The 27,308-nt window shown below is 38.3% G+C and overlaps 1 protein-coding gene across 1 annotated transcript in view; it reads left to right on the forward strand.

Annotated features, from left to right (window-relative positions):
• LOC311304835 (uncharacterized protein) overlaps positions 1–27,308 on the forward strand; it is a 30,761-nt gene that overhangs the window by 118 nt on the left and 3,335 nt on the right. The window contains exons 2-8 of the mRNA XM_084432148.1: positions 902–1,012; positions 2,703–3,013; positions 4,710–6,704; positions 25,615–25,788; positions 25,879–26,052; positions 26,141–26,314; positions 26,380–26,553. Of these exons, the coding sequence (XP_084288274.1) occupies positions 2,733–3,013; positions 4,710–6,704; positions 25,615–25,788; positions 25,879–26,052; positions 26,141–26,314; positions 26,380–26,553 (2,972 nt within the window). The 5' untranslated portion in view covers positions 902–1,012; positions 2,703–2,732. The remainder of the gene's footprint in view (positions 1–901; positions 1,013–2,702; positions 3,014–4,709; positions 6,705–25,614; positions 25,789–25,878; positions 26,053–26,140; positions 26,315–26,379; positions 26,554–27,308) is intronic.

The raw sequence follows: 27,308 nt of genomic DNA on the forward strand, positions 1-27,308 counted from the left end.
TGATTCTGATATCATGTCATATTGTCATAGAATGTTTTCTGATTGCTATCATATTTTCGATTGCGGTCATTTTAGGGAGTTATGACGCATGCAAGTTAACGTTAGGCCTATAGCCACAAGTTCATCTTCAGAGGCCAGTTTCAACAGAGCCGCTAAATTAAGACTGTGTTTAAGAACTAGATTGACCAACTATCAGTAACTTAGAGCTAATTAGTCTTACTTTTCAGACTCAGATTAGACCAGTCTATCTTTTTATGAAACTGACTTAAATGTTTTGACCAGTCTTGAAGAAACAACTAACCTGAGCTGTAAAACTAGTCTAAGCAGTTTCTGCAACTGGCGACAGGGATTATAATCATATCGAGATCTATGATCATTCTGCTTTTAGTTCAGATTCATTTATTGGTTCTTTACTGAAAATATACAAAAGTGTACATTTTTACACCCCTATATTTCCAAAAGATCAAGTAGACTTCACACATACTTTATTTTCATACATTTTTATAAAAGCTATTTATTGTAAAGTAATATGTGTTTCACCTCAGACACTTATTATTACACCTATTATTCAGGGACACCTGTCCTGATTTTGTCAGGCCATATTTTTGTTTTATTATCGCAGGGTTTTTCACATTGAAACATTTTGGCGACTGCAGTTCATTGGAACGAAACCGTAGCCAAGCGACATCTATGTATATATCTATACCCGCCCGCGCCGTCAGATCATTTGGACGTGTGCTGTGTTCAAGAGATAACAACGATATAAATACTGTTCGTTTTCTCACACAAACGGCTCGTTTCGTGTCTTAGGCCATCAATGTGTACTTATGATGGGGAATTGTTTCATTTGGACGATGGGGAATTGTTTTAATTTGGACTCTGTGCTTGTGTTTTGAGACAGTGACCATAGACCTGCATTATATGACTGACAGACAAGAACGGTTTGACCTAAAAATATCAAAATTGAAACTACTGCGGAAACAAAGACACCTACATCTTGGATGCCCTTGAGGTAAGCTAAAACATACCAAAAATTTATTTCAAAGTGAACTATCCCTTTAACATTTTAATAACTTCAGTTAAATAATAGTAATCATCGTCATCATCATCATCATCATCATCATCATCTGCATGCGCAGTATCTCCAGCTCATCGGTTCTCCGGATCGAACGTGTCCGTAAGAAACCGTTCTTGTCCGGGACAAGTGGATTTTTCTTTAAAGTGCCCGACCGAAAGAAACGATTCTGATCTTATACAGTCAGTGTAATAATGTATAGTGTACTGGTCGCTGCGCTGCCTGTCTCTTTGTGAGAGGCTGGAGAAATTAAAACACATAAGCTTAAGAGCACACACAAACTCACAGAAGAAACATACTGAGGTAAAGATGTTAAGTTTTTTTATTTATATGATATGATATAGTTAAGTAACATAACACGACTAAGAGAGCTCCCAGCAAACACATTTACGGTGTGGCAACAACTGTGGCTCGTTGCATTTCTACTATGGCAGCGTCGCTGTCTACGTACTCGCAACATTGTAACAACGTAGAACTGTAATGCGCGACAGGGCTGTAGCGTTATTGTGTTATTCAGCAACTGAGAGACGACCTTCTGGCAATTTATTTATTTTTATTCTAGATATAGATATCCCCCATTTAGCATCTTATGTTTTGAGGTAAATTTTTAATTAGTCTCATATAATATAGTATTATATACTTTTTAAATATTGTTTATCCTTAAAGTAAATTAATTATAATCAACACCTGCAAGTGCACACTTTGAAGAGAACAATGACAGGTTACGCTAATTCAACTTTATTAAAACTGCATATGGTTATATTGAGTTAGCATATATCAAATTGAGTTAGACTGAACAAATAAATGTCACATTAGAAAAGGAAGTTGTAGGTTGTGTTTGAATAATTATTTATCTTATTTAGTTGAGGTAAATTTAGCGCAATTCTCTCGTGCTCGATGAAGAACGAGACGGCTAACGGTTGGTTAAATCTAAAAGGCTGATTGGCTCTTCAGGGCAGTGACGAGTACACGTGTTGTCCAGTGGTTGTCCAGACACCCTCGGCACAACCTTCAGCAATGGCCCTGAACGGTGGTTCAACGTCAACATTGTGACAACGCTGTAACAACCTTAACCACACAACGTAGTTATAGCAACCTTTTGGCGTTGTTAGAAGGTTGTTAGAAGGTTGGGTACGCTGTGCCAACGCTCTGTGTTCACTGCGCTGTTCTACTGAATATTATTACGATTGCAAATGTCACATTGAATTTATAGTTTAATAAACAAGTAGCCTAGTTAATATGTAGACACTTACAATTTAGATACAATATTGACTGTTTTTGTTCTATTTCACAGACGCAAATAGTTACAAAAGAAAAGCAACACTCAGGCGGTGTTTTGTTATTGAATGATTCAGCATTTTAAACAAATAATTTTAATGAATGATTCAATGATTAATTTATTAAGACGTTCACTTGCAGCCACCTATTGGTGGTTTAGTTTCATGTTTAAAAGTATCATTGATTTTATTTATTTTATTTTTACATTTGTTTAAACATCAATCTCATAAAAATTTTTATTACAGTTGTAATTTCGCCTCTCCTCTCACTCACTCGCCTCATTCGCTCCGAATGAATATACAGTATATATATATAGTTATGTATTTGTTCTCTGTTTTTCCATATGCAGGTCTGAAGTCTCTCTGTAAAGTTTCTCATTATGGGGAACAGAAAGAGCAGAGAGAGATCTTCATCTGCAGACCTCAGCTGTGTGTCTATGAAGAGTGATGGATCCATGGGTCATCCTCTTCATTTCAGAGATAAAGCAGTGACCTCTGACCCCAGCTGTGTGTCTATAAAGAGTGACGCATCCATGGGTCATCCTCTTCATTTCAGAGATAAAGCAGTGACCTCTGACCCCAGCTGTGTGTCTATGAAGAGTGACGCATCCATGGGTCATCCTCTTCATTTCAGAGATAAAGCAGTGACCTCTGACCCCAGGTGAGATATAATCCAGTATTAGAGGCATCAGAATGACTCATAATAAATTAAACGGCTGGTAGAACTAAAGTCAGCATAATGTAATGTAAATTAACAAATGTGGAATGAAGATTGGAGTTCATAGAGACCAAACATGCTATATATGTGATTTTGGTTAACCATAGTATGCAAGTCTGAAACATGAATTAAAGAGTTTAAAAGAGAGAATGAATACATTGGCCAAACCCCATAAAAGGAAAATCATGAGATGGGAAAATGAGATGCATGTTTATACATTTCTTTATTTGTCCTTCTGAACAAGAATGAAGTGAGAGCCACAACTCTCTGTAAACTCCTTCTGGTGGTAAACCTCATCAGTCTTCATGAGTCCTGTATCCAGAGACCTGGTTCTGCCAGTGTGTGTGAGCTTCATTCGGGATAATAGTTGCAGTTTTCAGGGGATGGACCACAGAACTTTGGGAGAATGAGTTTGCTGGATTATTTGTTAAATATAATGAATAATGTGTATTTCTGATTGGTCCAGACGCTACCAACGTAAAATAAGAAGAGATCTGTCTATTAGTCTGCAGCCCAGCTTGAAGTGGTGTGTTCAGTAAATTTATCCATTTAAAAAAAACTCCCAAACCAAAAGGTTTTTAATGTGTCAAATAAATAAACCAATTCCACCTGGTCAAAATCTTCTTTCGCGTCAGTGAAATTGCTGCTACTGGTGAGTTTACATCAGCCATCGCCCACACTGCCTCATTATATATGTTCAGCAGTAATGGAGACACTTCAGCACTCAATAACTTCTGTGGTAAAGCCATCTGGCCCCAGAGACTCAGAGGAGGCAGGGACCCGATTACCTCCACAGTTTCATTCATCCTAATAGAGGAATACACTCCCTGCTTCTGCTCTTCTGTCAACTTAGGGCAATCTGATGAGTTCAAGAAAACCTTTATATCTCCAGCCCCTGCTTCACAGGAAGATGTGGATAAATCCAAATAAAACTGTCTAAAAACTTCATTAATATCCTCTGGCTTAGTAACAGTTATTCCTCCAGTGACTGAATAGTAGGAATTAGCGCAGACGTTTCTCTGTGTTTAATATAGTTCTCCAGAAGCTTGCCCGATTTATCAGCAGATTCACAATATTTCTGCCCTGAACAATCTAAACTCAACCTTCTTAGATAGTTTATCATTATACCTATATTTCAATCTTGTTATATATCTCAAGCCTTCATGTGTGGTCTTTTACATCATCTCTGATTCCCTCTTTCTGATTTCTCTTTCCAGATTAGCCAGATCTTTAATATTAATTGTTTTAATATATTTGATATATATTGCACTGAATGCACACTGAGAGATGAGTTCGGTTTTTATTTCTGATTTCACCTCAAATCTGTGGACAAACGATCAGTGATGGAAAATGAACTTTGATCTCAATGTCCAGATATAAGAAACTTATTGTCTAACAGAATCTCTGGTGTCAGATTGAGGATGAAGGTTTTGATGTGAAGTTAGTGAGTTTGTTCCTGGTCTCTGTCACCTTCAGCTGTGATGGAAAAATAACTTTTGAACTGAAACTGAAATGTAAGACATTAATTATACAGATCGACATCTGTATTGATTCACTATAGTTTAATTTTATTTATAGATTTAAATCATTTATTTTAATCAAATCATCTTTTTTCCCCCCATTTGTGTTGTTTCAGCAGAGTAGTGGATAGAGATGATCAGACTGGAGATTCTCCTCAACCAGTGAATGATGAACTACAGAGAGTCAAACACAGACACAAAGCCAGCATGAAGAACAAGTATGAGAGATTATTTGAGGGACTGAAACTCAGAGAGAATGAAACCCTCCTGAACAGGATCTACACACAGCTCTACATCATAGAGGGAGAGAGAGAAGGAGTGAATGAAGACCATGAGGTTTTACAGATGGAGAAAACAGCCAGAACACAACACTCACAAGACACTCCAATCTACTGCAATGACATCTTTAAAGCCTCTCCTGAACCAGGATGTGAGGAGAAAGAGCAGATCAAGACTGTTCTCACTAAAGGCATCGCTGGAATCGGGAAAACCGTCTCTGTGCAGAAGTTCATCCTGGACTGGGCCGAGGGAAAAGCCAATCAGGATGTAGATTTCATGTTTGTGCTTCCATTTCGAGAGCTGAACTTGATCCAAGATCATCAGTACAGTCTTCACAGACTTCTGCTGGACTTTCATCCTGAACTTCAAGATCTGGACTCAAAGATTTATGAGGAGTGTAAAGTTGTGTTCATCTTTGATGGTCTGGATGAAAGCAGAATCACACTGATGTTTTCAGACGCTCAGGAAGTCTCTGATGTGACTGAGACTTCATCAGTGGGTGTGTTGATGTCAAAGCTCATGAAAGGAGATCTGCTTCCCTCGGCTCTCATCTGGATCACCTCCAGACCAGCGGCAGCCAATCAGATCCCCTCCAAATACATCCACCGTCTGACAGAGATTCAGGGATTCAATGAGCCTCAGAAGGAGGAATATTTCAGGAAGAGAATCAGTGACGAGCATCAAGCCAGCAGAATCATCTCACACATCAGAAGAGCAAGAAGCCTCCACATCATGTGCCACATACCCGTCTTCTGCTGGATCTCCTCCACTGTGCTTCAGAAGCTCCTGGAAGAAGATCTGAGTGCAGAAATCCCTCAAACTCTGACTGAAATGTACATCCACTTCCTGCTGATTCAGATCAACATGAGGAATCAGAAGTATGAAGAGAGAGATCCAGACAAACTCCTGCAGTCCAACAGAGAAGTGATTGTGAAACTTGCTGAAGTGGCTTTCCATCAGCTGATGAAGGGCAATGTGATGTTCTATAAGGAGGACCTGATTGAGAGCGGCATAGACGTCACTGATGCTGCAGTGTATTCTGGGATTTGCACTGAGATCTTTAAGGAGGAATCTGTGATTCATCAGAGGAAAGTCTACAGCTTCATTCATCTGAGCGTTCAGGAGTTTCTCGCTGCTTTCTCTGTGTTTTACTCACATGTGGTCAAGGACAAGAAATCACTGTATGGATTCAGACTTTTCAGATCTGACCCTCTGCATGATCCACTGACATCAGTAAAGGGATTCTCTCCGTATGATCCACTGACATCAGTAAAGGGATTCTCTCCGTATGCTCTACAGACATCAGCAGGAGATAAAGACCCTCTGTATGATCTACTGACATTAGTAAAGGGAGTCCCTCTGTGTAATCTACTAAGATCAGCAGTAAATAAAGCCCTCAAGAGTGAGAATGGACGGCTGGATCTGTTCCTGCGGTTCCTGCTGGGCGTCTCACTGGAGTCCAATCAGAGACTCTTACAGGATCTACTGACACACACAGAGAACAGCTCAGAGAGCATCTGGAGAACCACACAGTACATTAAACAGAGGATCAAAGATGAGCAGAATATTAATCCTCTCTCAGCTGATCAATCCATCAATCTGTTCCTCTGTCTGCTGGAAGTGAAAGATCAGACTCTGTCCAGAGAGATTCAGGAGTTTGTGAAATCAGACAAACACTCAGAGGAGAAACTCTCTCCGTCTCACTGCTCTACAATCGCCTATATGCTTCAGATATCAGAGGAGGTGCTGGATGAGCTGAACCCCAGGAAATACAACACATCAGCTGAGGGTAGAAGAAGACTGGTACCAGCTGTGGTCAACTGCAGAAAAGCTCTGTGAGTGTTTAATCATTAATAGCTAAAGAATGCGCAGTTTTATAAAACATGTTGAGCTCACTCATCTCTCCAGATATCTGAATGGGAAAAAGGTATCAGTGGGTCTGTCCTGTAATTAATGATGAACGTAAGGCGAACTGCACAGTTTCATTTGTTCACGCGGTGGACTTCTGACTTAAAGGACAAGTTCGGTATTTTACACTTAGAGCCCTGTTTACAGATCGTTTCTGATGAAATAGAATGGTTAAGATTAAAATTTGTACACATGCTGCTGTCCCGAGAATTTTAGGTTTCTTTCGCTTTCCCCCCCACCTACAGAATGAATTTCGCCTACAGAATGAATTACAGAATTTCGGTGAGTTTCACGTCTTTGTAAACGAAAGTTTAATGCGTTTTATGAAGGATTGCTGCATAGGTGCACTGGGACAATCCTTCATAAAACGCATTAAACTTTCGTTTACAAAGATGTGAAACTCACCGAGTGGTCAGGGGTGTTCACTGATGTGCTCACACAAAAATCGCTGCAAAAGATGCTTTCCAACAGGTTTTATCGTAGTTTTTGTCTCCTCGATTGACTTGTATTGAAAGAGATGTGTGCGGTACGGTATTACTCCGCCGCTTCTTCTTCTGCTTCTTCTGTGTATTCAGTGAAATGCCAGTGGTTTGCTTGCAATCGGCAAAGGTGCATTATCGCCACCAACTGGGCTGGAGTGTTTATTATTCAAGCTCTCAACGGAAGAATCTACGGGTGTGAGACGTTTTGAAAAATAGCTCCACAGTTTTACAACGAATGGTAAAACACCTGTTGGAAAGCATATTTTGCAGCGATTTTTGTGTGAGCACATCAGTGAACACCCCTGACCACTCTTAATCTTAACCGTTCTATTTTATCAGAAACGATCTGTAAACAGGGCTTTAAGTGTAAAATACCGAACTTGTCCTTTAAAGCATTGTGCCATGACAGACAAATCTGTGCTTTTAAAGGTATAACGTTAGGCCTATTGTTTTTTTGTTTTGGATAATCTCTTAATATAATATTCCATACTTTTTCAGAGTTTGATAGACTACTATAGACTACTAGTAATTACTATATTTGTAGACGTTATTAGACAGATTAATTAATATATTATAATTAATCTTATTTATTAATTTATCATTTATAAATATTAATCATATCTATGTATGCATAATAAATGGTGATCCTATCTGTCATACACAATTTATGCCATTTTAAAAAAAGTTTAAAAAGTGTGAAATTATTTAAATAAAAATGGAACAAATAATGAAATAATAATTTAGTCACAATTTAAGTAGTAAATAAATAAAATAATAAATAAAATCATCCCATCCATGCAAAATTGTCAAAAACATGACTACTGGTTTAGAATGTTTTTATTGTCTATATTTATAAATAAATCAAATAATTAAATGTAAAATAATCATATCAAATGTTTTCTGTTGCTAGTTTACATACTTGATCCCGTTTCCCATGTTGTGTCATGTTGAAATAATCAGTTCCGAACTCTTGACGCATTTTTCACAGGGTTCGTGTATGGGTGTCCCTTATTTCGCCTCACTGAAGGTGGCAGTCATGACATGGAGTTTTTACATTGTTTTAATATATTCCTTGAGGTTAACTTACACTAGGGGAGCCAAACTCAGTTCCCCAGAGCACAGGTCTTCAAACCCTGGGTCCCCAGGAGGATTTAAGGAAAATGGAGTTACATTTAAAATAAAATAAAAACTGTTTTCATAAAATCATAGTATAAAAGGAATAAATATGCAAAATATATTTGACTTAAATAATTAACAGACTAATAACACAAAAGAAGAAACTGTGCGACAGTCTGCTGCTGAGTTTGGGTTATTTTTGTGAGGCGCTCCACAAACAAGTTGACGGAAAGGAAACCGAGACGACAGAAAGCACATCCTGTTTGCTTTATTTATTTTACAGAAGCACAATGTTTTGTTTTATTGTGAGTGTACACAAATAAAAGTAAATACTTAGCAGTTTCGAACAATCCTACTCTTATCTGTATGACCAAAATGACGGAGTATGTTTTTATGTTGATCGCACCGGCGCCTCACGCGTGACCGGTCTTCCTTTAGCTTTACGTTGTGTGGGTAGATGAACGAGACCGGGCAACACAAACTTCATACATGTTTGAATAAGACTAAAGTGCATTAAAGAACAAAATTACCCTTTAGTACAATAAACAAAACTCATATCAAGCCTTTGAGACTGAGCTTCAGCACAACTCACCTCTCTTAAGTCATGCTTATCACAAACTGAAGGAGAGCAACCAGAACCGAAACATAAGTATTAAAGGAGCCACGCGCCATATTTAGCAATACTGAAAAATGACCATATAACCATAGAAACATGACATCTCAAATAAAAGAAATCAACATTAAAAGAATAAATTAAATGAAATATTAAAAGAATAATATATTCCAGAATAATAAATGAGTATATAAATATAAAAAATTATAATAACAAAGGGAGAGATCTTGAGTGAAATTAATAAATAAATATAACACCTGTTACACGTGCACACAACATATTCCAGCACTGCAAACTTGACATCGCAGCCTGTTCATTATCAAAATAAAATGGTCAATCTAACATAAGAAATTACACTGCTCAGTTTAAATAGTCAGTAATACCATTCGTGCCATTCAGCGTGAGCACCGCTCCACGGTGGCGTTTCCAACCACATTTCTGCGCATGTGAAGAGGATTATTTTTTCCGTCGATATTTGAAAGCTAGTGAAGTACGAAGCCTATAATAAATAATAATTTAACATCCAAATACATCGCGAATATGGAAACATTTGGATTCGAATGAGAGAGTAAGGCTATGTGAGCCCAACCCCAGTTACCTTCAGTTTCAATTTAAATTATTTTGTTTTAGCTTGTTTGTTATTTACTGATATTTTTCATTCTTAATTTGCGTCCCTATATATATAGCTAGATCAAATTAGTGCAGAATCAACTCTGCGTTGCGATAGAGTCAAGGATCAAGTGCATGTGCATCATCAAAAACGATTGTTAAAAAAAGTGCTGAGCTGTATTTGTGTGCTATCTAGTGGTTTAAAGTAGAATAAAGTCAAATGCACATTTAGCCCCGTTTTATAGCATTTAACCCCGTTTCGCTTGACTTGTCTGCATATAAATATGACGGGTCAATATGGGTTGCGTAAATTTTTTTTAAAAAAAGGTCCTTCTTAAAGGGTTACTAAACCCTGAAACAACTTTTTTAAGTTAATGATCTGTAAGACTGGGGCTTTATTAATGCTGTTCATTTATTCAAGTAAATGTTTTGACATTTGGGTATAAAGTGTTTTAATTGTACAATATCTGGTGTAAAAACACCTGAGTGCTGCCCTCTTCAGGTTGAACGGGGGCTACTGCAGTTGAATTTTCCTTTTTGAAGTTGCGGTACACTGTGACGTAAGCAGGCATTAGTGTTTAGTGTTTAGTGTTTATTGTATATGTCCCCGAAGGGCAATTGGTTTTACAGCAAGACAGCATACAAAGGAACAATTTACAATACATTAAAAATCTGTAAAAGTTAAATTACATTTAAAATTAAAAAATTAACACGAAAATAAGTACACACACAAAGTACATACACAGAACCCAAACAACTACTTCCTTCCACCTAATCCCCCCATACCCGAATTTAACAGAGAGATGGAAGTAGGAATAAATGAATGTTTATACCTGTTACTTCTAACTAAGGGAAATCTCAATCGAGATCCTGAGGGTAGAAACTGAAACTCAGAATAGAGAGGATGTGAAGTAACCATTAAAATGGATCGGGCTTTCCTAACTACCTGCCGGTTATACAAGTCGGTAGGGTGACTCTGCTGAACTCCTAATATCCTACTGCTAGTATTTACTATTTTCACCAAAGCAGTCTTTGCCTTCACACCAAGAATTCCATACCAGCATAACATAGTAAATGTTAGAACCGACTCAATATAAGATTTGTAAAACAAAATCATTAACGACCTATCAACTTTAAATTTGGACAGTCTACGTAGACAGTACAAACGTTGCTGGCCCCTTTTACAAATCGTCTCCACATTTACATTAAATTTCAGCTTGTTGTCAATCACACACCCCAGATACTTATATGATTCCACAACATCAACCTCCTGCTCTTTGATAGTTGTTCTCTTAAGATCAATTTGATTACGCCTAAAATCAATAATCATGTCTTTCGTTTTTAACACATTTATTTGCAGGAACGCATCGTTGCACCAATGAACAAAATCATCTACCACAGGGCCATGGTCACATTCACCAACACCAAGAAGGCTGACAATCGCTGAATCATCTGCAAATTTTACAATAAATCTATTGTCATGCCTGCTTCTACAATCATCAGTGTATAGAATATACAGGAGTGGAGAAAGGACACATCCCTGAGGGGACCCTGTGGATGAAAACAATACCTCTGACAAACAACCATTAACCCTTACTCTCTGAATGCGATCAGTTAGAAAGTCAAGGATCCAACCAACAATACTAAAATCAAAACCAAAACTTAAAAGCTTCTCTACTAAAATATGAGGTTGTATCGTGTTAAAAGCGGATGAGAAATCAACAAATAAAATCCTAGCATGAGTCTTAGTTCCCTCTAGATGCTTAAGTACCAAATTCAACAAAGTGGCCGTAGCATCCTCAACCCCACGCCTGGCCCTATAAGCAAACTGAAGAGGGTCAAGGGAATGTTCCACCTTTGTAAGAATCTCTTTTTTAAGCAATCTTTCAAAACTCTTCGCAACTAATGAGGTCAAAGCAACTGGCCTAAAATCATTTAGTACCACTGAATGATTATTTTTCGCCACTGGAATGACTGTGGAAGTTTTCCATAATCTCGGCACCTTCTGTTGAGTAAGGGACAGTTGAAAAATATAATAAAAAATAGGTCCCAATTGCTCTGCACAGGAAATAAGCAGCCGACCCTCAATATTATCAGGGCCTGCGCCTTTGCTGGCTTTTAAATGTTTAAACCCATTAATTACATCCTGTTCTGCAAAGGGGATAGATCCATTTACAGTTAAATTGTTTTTCTGCTCACTACGAATATTCTCAAAGTCACAAGTATCAAACCTTACATAAAACTCATTAAATGCATTTGCAAGCTGAAAATCATCACTACACCCTTCCAATACCACCCTAGAATCTTTCTTAGACTTTGTCCCAACGATGGTTTTCATGCCATCCCATGCTGAGCCCAAATTACTGTTTTTTAACTGCCATTCTATCTTTTCTTTATAATGCACCTTTGCCATATTTATTTCCAATTTCACCTCCTTTTTTAACCGATTCAACTCAAAAAGATTTCCTTCCCGAAATGCAAGCTGTCTTTCCTTAAACAGCACCCTAAGTGATTTAGTTATCCATGGTTTATTATTTGGATATACTTTTACAGACCTTACAGGAATAATGTTATCCACACAATATGACACATAACAGCTGACAACATCAGTAAGTTCATCTATGTCAGCACATGACTCTTTAAACATTTCCCAATCAGTGCATTCATAACACCCTTGAAGGATCGAGATGGAATCTTCAGTCCAGTTCTTAGACTGTCTGATTAAAGTTTTTCCCCTTCTTAGGGCTGTACGATACAATGGGACAAGTTGTATACAATTATGGTCAGCCCCACCTAACGGGGGAAGAGGGAGAGATTTATATGCACCCTTTATAGAACCATAACATAAATCTAGAGTCCTGTTATGTCTGGTTGGACATGTGACATATTGGTAAAGGTCTCTCAAGGTCTTATCCATCAAACAATGGTTAAAATCACCCATGATTAACATTGGTGCATCGGGAGAAATCAGTTGCAATCTTTGAGTTACTTGAAGAATACTTTCTGAGGCTCTATCTGCATTAGCTCTCGGATGGATATAGACAACCGTAACAAATATTTGAGGAAACTCACGTGGCAGGTATGGTGGACGTAACGATACCGACAGCAACTCAACGTCTTTAGTACACAGTTTTTCTCTAACAATGACGTTCTTACAGTACCTTTGGTTCACATACAGGCAAACTCCTCCTCCCCGCGACATGCCCGTAGCACCAGCATCTCTGTCCAAACGCACAGGAGTACCAAACCCGTCCATAGTAATGTCTGTGTCCGAGTCACTGTCGGAGAGCCATGTCTCAGTGATGGCCAATAGACATGAGTCTCTGAATTCCCTTTGGAATCGAACATGAGCTTGCAGCTCATCCGTTTTATTACGAAGAGACTGCGCATTAGTCAGAATAATGGACGGTAAGGGAATACGGGAAAGAGACTGTTTCTTCAGCCTTACACGAACTCCTCCCCGCTTACCGCGTTTCCTGGGTCTCCGTGGACAATCACCAGTGGCTTTACTTTCTCCACACCGTAGATCTTTGTAACAGTTCAAGTCAGGTAAAACTAGATCCGGTGGTTTGATGATCTGAGGGATATTCCACTGTAGCAGAAAGTCTCTACTATATCTGATTACCGGTGGATTTGACAACACACCTAGAGAGTCCGCGAAATAAAACGCCAGCCACAAAAACAATAGAGCCATCAGCTCCATGTTAGTTGCTCAGGCACCAAGGCCAGCAGTTAAGCAGGTTGACAACCAATCCGTTAATATTCCTTGAGTATAACTGTTGAAGCTTCGTTAAAAACAAACAAAAAACAAACAAAAAACAAACAAATAAAACATAAAACAATACACAACGCTGTCTCGCCGCCGGTCGCCGCTCACGCATGAGCTCACCATGCCCAGAATTATTAAACTGCTTACATTTTTTTATGAAATGTGTTTTCGCTCTGAGATCTAGCTGCTGTCAGATCCAATACAATTGTTCCTTGATATTGGTTTGGTGCATTGGTTTCTTTCCAAACTCTCTCTTACACTGTGCCTCATTTACAAAACAGTCTGCAGTCAAATGCTCCAAACAAACACATAATCCTCTAGTGTTATCCGGGATGCCATTCAAGATAAACCATCCACTTGTTTCTGACGCTGGAGTCTTTCTGGAGACTGTACAGATGCTCTGTTTAAACAGGAAACATCAAAGTAACTGATCACCAGGGGGCGGGGCCTATAGTGCAATGATGTAAAACTATTTGTTGAAGTCTTGCTCTAGAGGCAGTCATATGCAAATGTGTTTGCCCATGTGACTTCACAAAAACCCACAATATTCTAACAAGCCATTTTTGGAGATTGAATACATTCTTCTTTTTTTTCTGAAAACGTTTTAACCCCCTGAAGTCGGCGGTATCGCCGGCGATACCAGCTCGCTTTTTTTATCAGTGTAAAAGAAACTCATAAAAACTCTGTTGACTTTGATTTTCCATAGGAGTTTCATACATCAATCGATTCTGTTAAATGTGTATTATTTTTGTGTATACTCACAATAAAAACAAAGTGTTGTGCTTTTTGCCAAATAAAGAAAAATAAACACGAAGCGAGTTCTGCCTTCTCTCTGTCCGTGTAGTCCATTCTGAAACACGTCCGAAAATGAAGTGTAGCTCAGCGAATACTCAGTCAAACAGACATACAGACACACAGGCATGAAGCTTGAGTTCTCTTCTTTTAAATGAAGCAATTTATTTAAAAAACAAATATTCTCATCTTGTGAAATCTGTATTAAAAGAGAGCGATTCCAGTCGACCTCATTACAGCTCATTCAGATGTAATGTGACTCCGCCCTCGGAGAGCGCGCACTATTCAAACGCAAATGGCTGAGGCAATCCACGCAAACCTGTGAACGCCCCCATATCAGCTCGAGAAAACACAAGTTTATTCAGATCATTACTTGTTTACACCGTCTCGCAGCGCTGTGAGAAATAATAATAATGGAAAATGTACCTCAGAAGTGCGGGTATATCGAGGAGCGAGCTGAGGAATGCTGTAGTAAGTTATTTTTTCCTTCTCACGTGAATCCGGTTTCTGTTTATGAATGAATGAACGGCAGAGATGCACGCTGTTTACCACAGCTCACAAAAAGATAGTTTAAATTTAAATCGCATGTGTGAATGAATGATGATGTTTTAGCAAACTGTATTGCTATACTGAGATGAGTAAAAATCTAAAATATGTTGAAATAAAATGTAGGCTATTTGTAAAAGCAACGTATTAAACTGCGAAATAACATTTATATGCCCTAATATTTCATGAAAACAACGTTACAGTCGGGCGAAATATGAAAGACAACATTTTGTTGATTAAGTTAGATTTGGGTACAGTTTATACTGTAGAATATACTGTAAGATTACACTTGAATTGTTGTTGTAATTGTAACCTTTTTAATTAAAAAATATACTTACAAGGTAGATGTTAACAAACTATTAAAAGGTAAATATAATTTTTGTCTTTAAATAATTTGTATTGTGTTTTATTAGTAACAAATTTGGGGAGAGGATAAATATTCCAAAACTGAAAATACAGTATGAGAATTAACTGCACAATTACTAAACATGTTTACATTGGATATTATACAATTTGCAAGCACAATTTGTGAAAAAAAGCATATAAAATATTTGTGTATAAATATATACACATCTATATACTGTATGTATGTGTGTGTGTGTGTGTGTATGCATATATATATATATATATATATATATATATATATATATATAAATATATATATATATATATATATATATATAAATATATATATATATATATATATATATATATATCAGTGGCGTTTTCTTGCGGAGGCCAAGGGAAGCCAGGCTTCCTCGCTTTTTCAGAATATAATCGTCATTTAATAAACACTTTTGTTTTCACAGTTTACGTAATCCTTCTGTCATCCCCTCATCGTCTCTCTTCATTCATTACTGAGCGTTTTATGATGTGTAAAACAGCGCCCCTATAAAAGTGACATGGTGAATGAGCGTTGAAAACATGGTACTGCACCCTGTGTCTGTGAGGAGGCCAGGCTGAGTTGGCATCCCTTGATAGAAAAAAAAAAGAATGATTAACCAATCAGGTGACGCTATTGTCACGACACTGCTCCCCTGTGATTGGTCAGGACAGTGTCAAGGGAAGCCATGAACTTGTTGGCATCAGGCCAATCACATCACGTTATCATCGTCAATGAATGAAATAGCGGAAGATTTGTTGATTTGTGTTGACATCTTGTTTAGCTAGTTAGCTAAAATTATTAATTGTAATTATGGAGGGTGAAGATTTGGAGTATTTGATAAAAAAATCTTTTACTAAACTGCCTCTACAGCAGCAGTGTGTGAGAGAGAGCGAGAGAGAGAGAGCGCGTCTGGTCTGAACTGCCCATTTAGCGATGTGTTATTTTTTTAATGTGATTATAGTTCTTACTGTTTCTTGCGTGCTTTGATTAAGCAGCATGTGAGTGCACTTTGTTGTTCATTGTTGTGATTGTTTGTGAATAACCGCTATTGTCCTTACATGAGCGTCACACCGATTTAAGGGTGTATTAAATGAAAAAGGTTATCTTCTTGTTGCTTACCATGTTTTTTAGAGGACTGTGTGTGTGTGTGTGTGTGTGTGTGTGTGTGTGTGTGTGTGTGTGTGTGTGTGTGAGAGAGTGAGTGAGTGAGTGAGAGAGAGAGAGAGAGAGAGAGAGAGAGAGAGAGAGAGAGAGAGAGAGAGAGAGAGAGAGCGTCCGTGCTCAAAGTGTTGGATTGTAACAAGCGTAAGTCCCGGTAAGATGATGCTGGGCGCTCTAATAGTTCATCCAAATAGCAACATATAAATGGTAACGTATGATTTTCTGCCCCTACCCCTTAAAACACACAGCTTAGAGGTTGTGTCTTATTGGCTTCCTCAGAAATTTTCCCCACGCCACGCCACTGATATATATATGTGTATATATATATATATATATATATATATATATATATATATATATATTATCAGACAACTGTGAAGGATGCTAAAAGAATATATATATTTCTAAGATTATTCTGTTAAACTGTAATAAGCCTTGTGTTTTGTTTAAAACTATCGATTCAGTTATTAATGTTCCGCAGATGGTCTGTGTTGATGCCTACCCAGCTGTCTGTGAAAACTTTCTAAGCTTTTTTATTGATAAAGTCACTTCCACTACGGCTCTAATTTCACTTTCTGCCTGGGACCCCTCAGTCTCTGTCCTCTGCTCTGCTGTCTTTGATACGTTTGAGCCTGTGACTTTGCATGTGTTACAGGTGATTGTTAGTTATTTGAAGCCCTCAGGTTCTCCACGTGATGCTATCCCTCCTCGACTCTTTAAGGAGGTTTTTCCCACTGTAGGACCATCTGTTCTTGCAGTTGTTAATAGCAGTCTGTCCTCAGGTGTGGTCCTTGAAATTTTTGAACACACAGTAGTGCATCCTCTGCTTAAAAAACCTGATCTTGATCCAGCAGATCTTGCAAATTTCAGGCCTATATCCAAACTACGCTTTCTTTCAAAAATCCTTGAAAAGATAGTCTGTAATCAAATAATGGCTTTTTTGAAAGACCACAATATCCTCAAAGTTTTCCAGTCCGGTTTTAAATCTCTACACAGCACAGAATTGGCTCTTTTAAAAGTTTTTAATGATATCTATTTAGCTACCGATTCTGGTGACTATGTTGTTCTTGTGCTTCTTGATTTAAGTGCTGCATTTGATACTGTGGACCAAGAAATTCTGATTTCTCATTTGGAGCATTGGGTGGGCATAAAGGGCATAGCGCTTGAATGGTTCAGGTCGTATTTGGAAGATCGTACTCTCCGTGTCAGCTGTGGGAACTCTGAGTCCTCTTCTGCACCTCTCTCTTGTGGGGTCCCTCAGGGTCAGTTTTGGGCCCTCTTCTCTTTTCTCTTTATTTGCTGCTGCTTGGCTCAATACTTAGGAAGCATTCCACTGTTATGGCATTCCACTGTTATAGCCAGAGATTTACATGCCTCTTAAAAAGAATGACACTGTCAGACCGTTAATGGAGTGTCTTGATGATATAAAAGCCTGGATGGCTATTAATTTTTTTTTAAAAGTTAAAAGTTTTCATTAAAAGTTTTAATGTGAATAAAACAGAAGTGATGATTTTTGGTGGCACTACTGGGACCCGTTCTGTTGAGTTGGGTGCTTTGGCCCAGTACACTAAGCCAATCATCACTAACCTAGGGGTTAAAATCGACTCTGACCTTAAGCTAGACAGTCAGATTAGAGCAGTGGTTAACCCTTAGAGGTCGGTGATCACGCCGGCATGATCTGCTCGCTTTTTTCCTTATGAGTTGAATTGAGACCCTAAATACTCTTTTGACTTTGATTTTACAAAACAAGTTTCATACATCAATCGATTCTGTTAAATGTGTATTATTTTTGTGTATACTCACAATAAAAACAGTGTTGTGCTTTTTGCCAAATAAAGAAAAATAAACTCGAAGCGAGTTCTGCCTTCTCTCTGTCAGTGTAGTCCATTCTGAAACGCGTCCGAAAATGAACTGTAGCTCAGCGAATACTCAGTCAAACAGACATACAGACACACAGGCATGAAGCTTGAATTCTCTTCTTTTAAATGAAGTAATTTATATAAAAAACAAATATTCTCATCTTGTGAAATCTGTATTAAAAGAGAGCGATTCCAGTCGACCTCATTAGAGCTAATTCAAATGTAATGTGACTCCACCCACGCACGCTATTCAAACGCAAATGGCTGAGGTAATCCGCGCAATCCTGTGAACGCCCCCTGTATCAGCTCGAGAAAACCAAAACACAAGTTTATTCAGAACATTACTTGCTTACACCGTCTCGCAGCACTGTGAGGAATAATGAGGAATACGAGCTGAGGAATACTAGTAAGTTTTTCCTTCTCGGGTTTCTGTTTATGAATGAATGAACGGCATAGATGCACGCTGTTTACCACAGCTGGCAAAAAACAATATTACATGACAGTTCTCCATTATGGACTGAGCGCTTTAAAAAAAACACTAAAAGAATTTCAAACTTTCACAGAGACCTCAAAACAGAAAGTACAAATCCTTTCTTTAAAACGAATTTCGTTTTGTATCAATTGTATCTTAATTTTAATAATTTTTTCATTAACAAATTTCCTGGATTTAAAGTAAATATAGGCTAGCAATCACAACAGCGTCTCGCAGCGCTGTGAGGAATAATGAGGAATACGAGGAATACAAGCTGAGGAATACTAGTAAGTTTTTCCTTCTCAGGTTTCTGTTTATGAATGAATGAATGGCATAGATGAAGCTTTTGTTTAGCAATTTCTATATATAAAATAGCCTACTATTTCTGTCAAAAATAAAGTCATCAACTAAGATGTTAGCTGTTCCAATGTTGGCTATATTCAAAGTAATGAATACATAAATAAAATGTAGGCCTATAATCTTTTCTTTTTTTTACAAAGAAAGAGTACACTTGAAATATTGTTGAAATTGTAATTATTGTTGTAATTGTAACCTTTTTAATAAAATAGCAAAACATATGTACAAGATAGATGTAAGCAAAATCTTAAATGGTCAATATAAGTCTTCTAAATATCTTTTGTCCTTCCATTGTGGCTCAGCCAGTTTCGTTAGTGGGTCTTCTTTAGCCCGTCTCCAAATGGTACAAAACGCGGCACTGCGTCTTTTAACAGGAACGTATAAACATGAGCACATTTCCCCCATTTTAGCCTTGCTTCACTGGCTGCCTGTACAGTTCAGGATTAACTTTAAAATTATTGTATTTGTTTTTAAATCGCTAAATGGTCTTGCCCCACCTAACATTTTTGAGCTACTTCATCTTTATACACACACTTGTTCTCTCAGGTCAGCTGATCAGCTGCTCCTGTATGTGCCCAAAACAAGTCGTAAGCTCAGAGGGGGCCGTGCCTTTTCTGTGGCAGCTCCGAAATTATGGAATGATCTGCCTCAGTTTATTCAACAGGCCTATTCAATCTCTCGTTTTAAATCTCTTCTAAAAACCCATCCTTTTTTCTTGGGCCTTTAACACCAGAAGTTGACTTTTTTTAATTGTTTTTACATGTTTTGTTTTTAATTTGTTTTATATTGTATTTTATGTTTTATATGAGTTATGTATTGTTGTGTTCTGTTTTTGTATATTCTTCTGTACAGCACTTTGGTCTACTTTGGTCGTTTTATTAGTGATGTAAAAGGGTTTAAGCATTTTAAGATGATTTAGTGTAGACAGACAGTTTTTGGAAACCACTAATGTGGACTGAGAGCATTTTGAAAGTAAATGCTGTTTTTAAATTGTGGCTTTTCAATTTGAACACTGTAGGAGCTAAAATAGGATTACTTTGTATATGTTACAATTCAGTATCTCATGTAATGTTACTGTGAGTTGACCTCATCTAGGGGTTGAAGTTGGAGACTTAGGGCCTCTAGGGATAATGGACCTATGACTTCACCTGGGGGTGTGGTCAGAGCCGAAAGTGACCGTCTTTGACCTCATGGCCCAACTCCATGTGAAACAGATTGTATCTACATTATATCTTGACAGTCCTTTATTAACTTGAAATTTTGATATATTTATATTACATTTTTTGTAATATATACAGTACTACCTCAGTTTAGAATAACTATGCTATGGACAAGGTAGTCCATGGGCCAGACCAGATATTGGTACCATCTGGGTGGGCAAAACCTTACCTGTACTAAATTGTTTATGGGGTTAATATAAGTTCATTTTAATATGATAACCTTTCCACAGTCCCAGCTTTTTATACTTTTTTTTAGAATTGGTAATTTTCCTACTTTTATGTATTAGAATTATTTTTGAAAAATACACAAATGTCCAATACCATAATAACAGTGATCTAATATTAATACCAAGCAAACTAAAATATTTGTAAATATTAACAGGCATAATAAAGTCAATATCTTTGAATTCACACTGATATTTTGTTGTTTTGAGTTGTAAAAAATATAAAAGAAAAGAAAAATAACACATATATTGTTGACTCTACTGTCTACCATTGGAAAGTCATAAAATGTACATACGATTTGTATAATATAGTTCAATACGTTTTGTTTTCAGGTTCATGTGGAATGTATTAGGTAACAGCTTTGTAACACAAGAAAATAAGAAACGTTGAATTTCAGGTAGATATTAACACATATGCCCAGAAACCCCATTTTATTCCAAAATCTGTGTTTATCTTGGTCACAACCTTCATTGCTATTATATTATGCCGTTTTCTAACCACAAAATAAACAGCTCTGATGTCAATCTAAAAGATTAACTACCGGACAGCTCGCGGTCATTCGGCAAACAGTCGCGGACATTGGATCCATTGTGATATTTTAGCTTTGTGCACAAACTTGCACACCGACAGGCCTTCACCTACACTTGCATATTTTGTAATGCTACGTTAAGTTGTTTCTTCCAGTGGATGCAGTCAACCAGACCATTGAGGAGACCATCAACAAGGACACACAGACAGCAGGAGGAACAAAGGGCTTCCCGAAGTACTACCTGACAGCAGAGTACCGCAGCGCATACCTAAGAAAGCTAAGAGAGATGGTCGGTTGGGGTGATTCTCAGCTGAATCATCCAGAACTACAGCCGCCAAAATTTCAAGACAGAATATCTGGAAACGAGAGATACTTTTCTACGACACGATGACCAAGAAAAAACTTTTAAAAAATTCTCAGAGATCAAGAAGAAGCAACACAGTCAGGAGCAAGCCAAGCAGGTAGTATTGTAGGCCGAAAGAAACCTCTTTGGTCACATGATCTTGGTGGCACAGAGCCGACAACTACACATGAGTGACATCTTGGCTCATCCTCTGGGACCTCTGCCTTGGGCCCTAGCTAACAAGGATGGGTCTCTACGCAAGACCAACAAGGCAGCTTTGGTCAGAGAGTTGGAGAAGAGAGTGTCCCCAGCTGAGGAAATCCCAGAGCCATCAACAACCGCCATTGATGGAATGAGCCTGTTACAGAAACTGAAGGGCCAAGACAATTCCTTTGCGCAGTTGGCTGTCTCAGCTCTGGACAAGGAGCTGCACGAAGGGGGAAAGAGCCAGCGTATAGATGTTGTCTTTGATGTGTACAAGGACATCTATTACACGGAACGTGAAAATAGAGACACCAGCCACCATAGTCACGTTTGCCTGGAGCCAGAGCGCCTGACATCAAAGCAAATTTAAAAGTGCTGCCTAATGCTAATCGTAAATTATCTAAGATTATTATTCACATCAGCACTAATGATGTTCGACTCCGCCAGTCGGAGATCACCAAAATTAACGTTAAAGAGGTGTGTGAACTCGCAAGTATGATGTCAGGTACTGTAATATGCTCTGGCCCCCTTCCTGTTCGCAGGAGTGATGAGATAGTTAGCAGATTGTCATCACTCAATGGCTGGCTGTCTAAATGGTGTCCGCAAAATAATATAGAGTTCATAGACAATTGGAAAAGTTTTTGGGGCAAGCCTGACCTGTTGAAAAGAGATGGTATTCATCCCTCCTGGGATGGTGCTGCTCTTCTCTCTAGTTATATGGCACATAGTCTTAGACCTCAAACATGACTTGGGACTTGGAACGTCACCAAGGTCAGATAAATCCCATCACATAGAGGCTCTTTCACCTAGAAATCATCATATAGAGACTGTGTCTGTTCCCCGAATTAGGGAATATAAAAACTCCCAAACCCATCTAAGGGTAAAAATTTAATTGATGTTCAACAAATAAAAAACAGATATAATACAATTGAGCAAATGATAATGCTCGGTTTGCTGAATATTCGATCCCTTACTTCAAAAGCACTTATTGTTAATGATATGATTACAGACTATAATCTAGATGTGCTGTGTTTGACAGAAACCTGGCTAAAACCAAACAATTACATTACTTTAAATGAGTCCACCCCCCAAGATTACTGTTATAAACATGAGCCTCATCTGAAACGCAAAAGGAGGGTGGTGTTGCTGTAATTTACAGTAATACTTTCAAAATTACTAAGAAGTCTAGTTTCAGATACAATTCTTTTGAAGTGTTGGTGCTTAATGTAACAACATTAAGTGTAAATGATAAATCACGTTTGAATTTGTGCTGGCTAATGTATACAGGCCACCAGGGCACCATACAGACTTTATCAAAGAATTTGCTGACTTTCTATCAGAGTTAGTACTGGCTGCAGATAAAATCCTAATTGTTGGTGATCCTAAATATACATGTAGATAACGAAAAAGATGCATTGGGATTGGCATTTAAAGATATTCTTAACTCTATTGGGAGTTAGACAACACGTGTCAGGACCTACTCATTGTCGTAATCATACTCTAGATCTAATACTTTCACATGGAATCAATGTTGATGCCGTTGAAATTCTGCAGCAGAGCGATGACATCTCAGATGATTATCTAGTCTTGTGTAAACTTCATTTAGCCAAGGCTGCAAAGCCGACTCCTTGTTACAAATATGTTAGACCTATCACTTCTGCCACTAAAGATTGCTTTATTAATAATCTTCCTGATCAGTTCCATAATTTCAGCATCCCAGATATTCCTTAGAAGAACTTGATATTGCGACAGAAACTTTTAACTCTCTCTTTTCCAGTACTTTAGACACAGTTGCTCCGTTGCGCTTAAAGAAGATTAAAGAAAATAGTCCATCTGGGTGACCGATGTGGTTCCATTCTGGCCATTCATGCTCTTTCGGGATGTGATACCACCTCAAATCCTGTCGGGAAGGGGAAGGTGTCTGCACTCAAGGCCATGAGAGTCGTACCTGATAAGCTTCTCCACTGTATTAGAGAGGCAGAAGCCACAGATTTACAGATCACAAAAGCAACAAGGGCTTTCTTTCTGGCTCTGTACAATCAGAGGAACTCTGTAACCTTCGATGCAACCCAGTATGAAATTTCCCGGAAGTGCAACAGTCCCCCAGCAATGAAGACACTACCTGCTACAGAGCGCAATATGCGCTTTCATGGAAGACGTGCCAGCCAACAGGTGCTGCTATGGAAAGCTGCAGACAAGCCTGATCCACCGGCTGTGGATATCACCTTGTTTGGATGGAACAAGAAGATGGGCCTAAAAGAAGGAGAGGAACTGATTATGCCCACCCAGGATTCAAGTCAAGTTCCTCCTCCTGCTTTTTTAGCTGCTGTCAGCTTAGGTTGCAAAGCCGGGTTGAAACCTTGCACATCAGCAAAGTGAAGCTGTGCAGCTGCAGGTCTGGCCTGTACCAGTTATTGTTCCTGTAAAGGCAATGATGGTATATGCTGCAACATACTTACACAACACCAAGAACACAAAGAGAGGGATTAAGGGTCTGGAGAAAATGATGACAGAACAGACAAACAGTGAATATGATGAGGCTGCCTTTTGTTCATTAATTGTGAGGCATAGCAGTTTGCCTGAAGGTGGTAGCCAGTGTGTGCTTTGTGTGGTGTGGAGGTGAGGCCCTCTTGGTTAGCCTTGCGTCTGGCGGGCTGACCCGGGTTGCCCAGACTCAGTTTTAACTCTTGCGTCCTACAGAGTTTTAACTGGGTCCTCGTTGGATCTTGCGACTTGCGGACCAACCTGGGCAGCCCTTCTGCCATTCGGGCGTTGCCCTAGCGACTTGCGGGGCCTGTCTTGTATGGCATGTATATAGTGTATATTTGTACATAGTTCGTTGATCACACATGGTGATGGGTTTAGGTGATATCATCTCAATGGGTGTCTTAAAGACCTACCCCATTAATATGTATCATACAGTGGCAGGATCCAAGTTATGTTAAATACCTGTATTAATTTTTCCTCCAGAAATGCATAACATTCAGCCTAACAAAGATTCATCGTTTATCCAAAAAGCAATTTTGAATTTTTAAAAGTGTCAGGATGGGATTCAGCCTCACTACACCCTAAAAACAATGCATCAACATTCACAAGAGCACTCATGATTGTGAAATGTAAAATTATTTTGTTTACCATAAAAATAACCTAAAATTATGCCTGAAAGTAATCATAATTTGCCTAAATAAATCAAAATATGTCATAAAATTAGCTCTTTGAAATCTGAAAATGCCAGAAATGAAATCAGCATCCTCTAAAACCACTCACATATTGTAGAAATTGACCATACAGTGCAAAATATCTGGTGAAAATGGACGATTAAGCTAATAATGCTAATTATGCTAATCATGCAAATTGCTCAACATATGCAAATTAGCATCCGGCAGTTTCTGTATGCTGAGGACCCATACTTCACATTTCTGCAATAAAACTTTGGTGTACTCAACATTTCCGGGTTCACCTAGTTGGCTACTAGACTATTTCATGATATTGGGGTATTACGGTTTGACATGCTAAAACTCCCAAATTTAGCAATTTTTAGCAATTTATTTTGGAATTATTGCCTTTATCTCATTATTTCACTAATTTTGAACCTACTTTATTTGTGATGAATGAACCACTTGATGAATTATCAACTGGATGAACCAGATTATTTCCATGGAAGGTACTTTTGCCATTTTTTTCCGCTTACAGGGGTCAGTCACTTCAAGCGGTCATAACCACTACTAAGCTGCCAGTTGGCAAGGGTTATCATGTCAAAACATTATCTAGGGATGCATATGATGTAAAAAATCGCAACTAGAATTTGCCCACCCAGATGGTACCAATACGTGAAATTTTGGGTCTTGGCCCAAGGACTAAGGGAACCCTATGAACAGTGAGTGTCAAGCTGTTCATCCACCAATATGGACTACTTCTCCACAATGACCAATAACGGCTAATTTCACAATATTTTAGGAAAATTTTTTTTTCATTTTTTTTTTTTTTTTTTAGTTTTTAAGGTGCTACTGCTGCCCCTTTATAGAAAAGCACCCTGAACCCAAACTTATCGTGCAGTATTTACTCTCTTCTAGTCTTGTTGGCTGTAATCTCACTAGTCAGGATTGTAAAATTCTGTCATCAGCTCTGATCAGATCTGACTGTGTGTGTCTGTAGGTTGTCTCACTGTATGGTGATAGAGGAAGGCTGTGGTTATGTGTCTTCAGCTCTGAGTTCAAACCCCTCACACCTGAGAGAGCTGGATCTGAGTAACAATGACCTGCAGGATTCAGGAGTTAAGATTATTTTTGATGGACTGAAAAGTGCAAACTGCCAGCTGCAGACACTAAGGTATTTAAGAACATATGAGAGATTATTTACAGTCTGACACTCATAATGTCGATGCGTGTTTGTAGATGGTCTGACTGTGTGTGTCTGTAGGTTGTCTGGCTGTATGGTGATAGAGGAAGGCTGTGGTTATATGTCTTCAGCTCTGAGTTCAAACTTCTCACACCTGATAGAGCTGGATCTGAGTAACAATGACCTGCAGGATTCAGGAGTGAAGATTATTTCTGATGGACTGAAAAGCGCAAACTGTCAGCTGCAGATACTGAGGTATTTAAGAACATATGAGAGATTATTTACAGTCTGCCACTCATAATGTCAATGTGTGTTTGTAGATGGTCTGACTGTGTGTATGTAGGTTGTGTGGCTGTATGGTGACAGAGGAAGGCTGTGGTTATGTGTCTTCAGCTCTGAGTTCAAACCCCTCACACCTGAGAGAGCTGGATCTGAGTAACAATGACCTGCAGGATTCAGGAGTGAAGATTATTTCTGATGGACTGAAAAGCGCAAACTGCCAGCTGCAGATACTAAGGTATTTAAGAACATATGAGAGATTATTTACAGTCTGCCACTCATAATGTCGATGTGTGTCTGTAGGTTGTCTGACTGTATGGTGACAGAGGAAGGCTGTGGCTATATGTCTTCAGCTCTGAGTTCAAACCCCTCACACCTGAGAGAGCTGGATCTGAGCTACAATCACCCAGGAGAATCAGGAGTCAAGCTGTTCTCTGACAAACGGATGGATCCAAACTGCGCACTGCAGATACTCAAGTATGTGGGACAATAAGAGGCCTGGTTTACACCTGGTATTAAGATCTGCCTCAGGTGATCTGACCACAAGTTGGTTACTCTCATTTGGATGTAGAACTATTCCAGCGTTGGACTTGACATTGACTTGACTTCCAGTGGACTTGACATTTACAGTCAAAACTTGAAATATAAATTCTCATAGAAAGTATTAATTACCAATATATTGAATAGGGCTGTCAAGTTGTTAAAACTTTTAATCTGATTATTAACATGATGTGACAATTAATCAATCAAACAATCTTATTAATTAATCAAATTAATAGCAGATTAGTCGCACATCAAGTCATTGTGTAAAGAATCAAATAGACATTACAAAAAGTAGCTTCAGAAAGAAATATATGATTCAGCATAGAATTTATTACACATACATTTTTGAACGATGAGGTTGAGTAAATGATGACTGAATTTTCATTTTGGGATGAACTAAACCCTTATTGTTTTTTTTTATAATATGAAAATCTGGAAAAAAAAATTTAATGAAATTATACTCTAAATAAGAAACTAAAACTGCCAGTAGGTGGCGGTAAATTTAGTCTCGTTTTTATTTGTCAACGATATTGCATTATACATGTAATTTAGTCATTGTCACATGACGAGTATTTACGTCTCGTCTCGTTTTCGTCAGGTGATAAAGGTTCGTTGACGACAATATTTCGTCATAATTTTCGTTGACGAAAGCAACACTATTAAACTGACAGAGTGTGTCTGCTTCCCGG

This window comes from Rutilus rutilus (genome assembly GCF_951802725.1).
Source record: "Rutilus rutilus genome assembly, chromosome: 15".
Taxonomy (NCBI): domain Eukaryota; kingdom Metazoa; phylum Chordata; class Actinopteri; order Cypriniformes; family Leuciscidae; genus Rutilus; species Rutilus rutilus.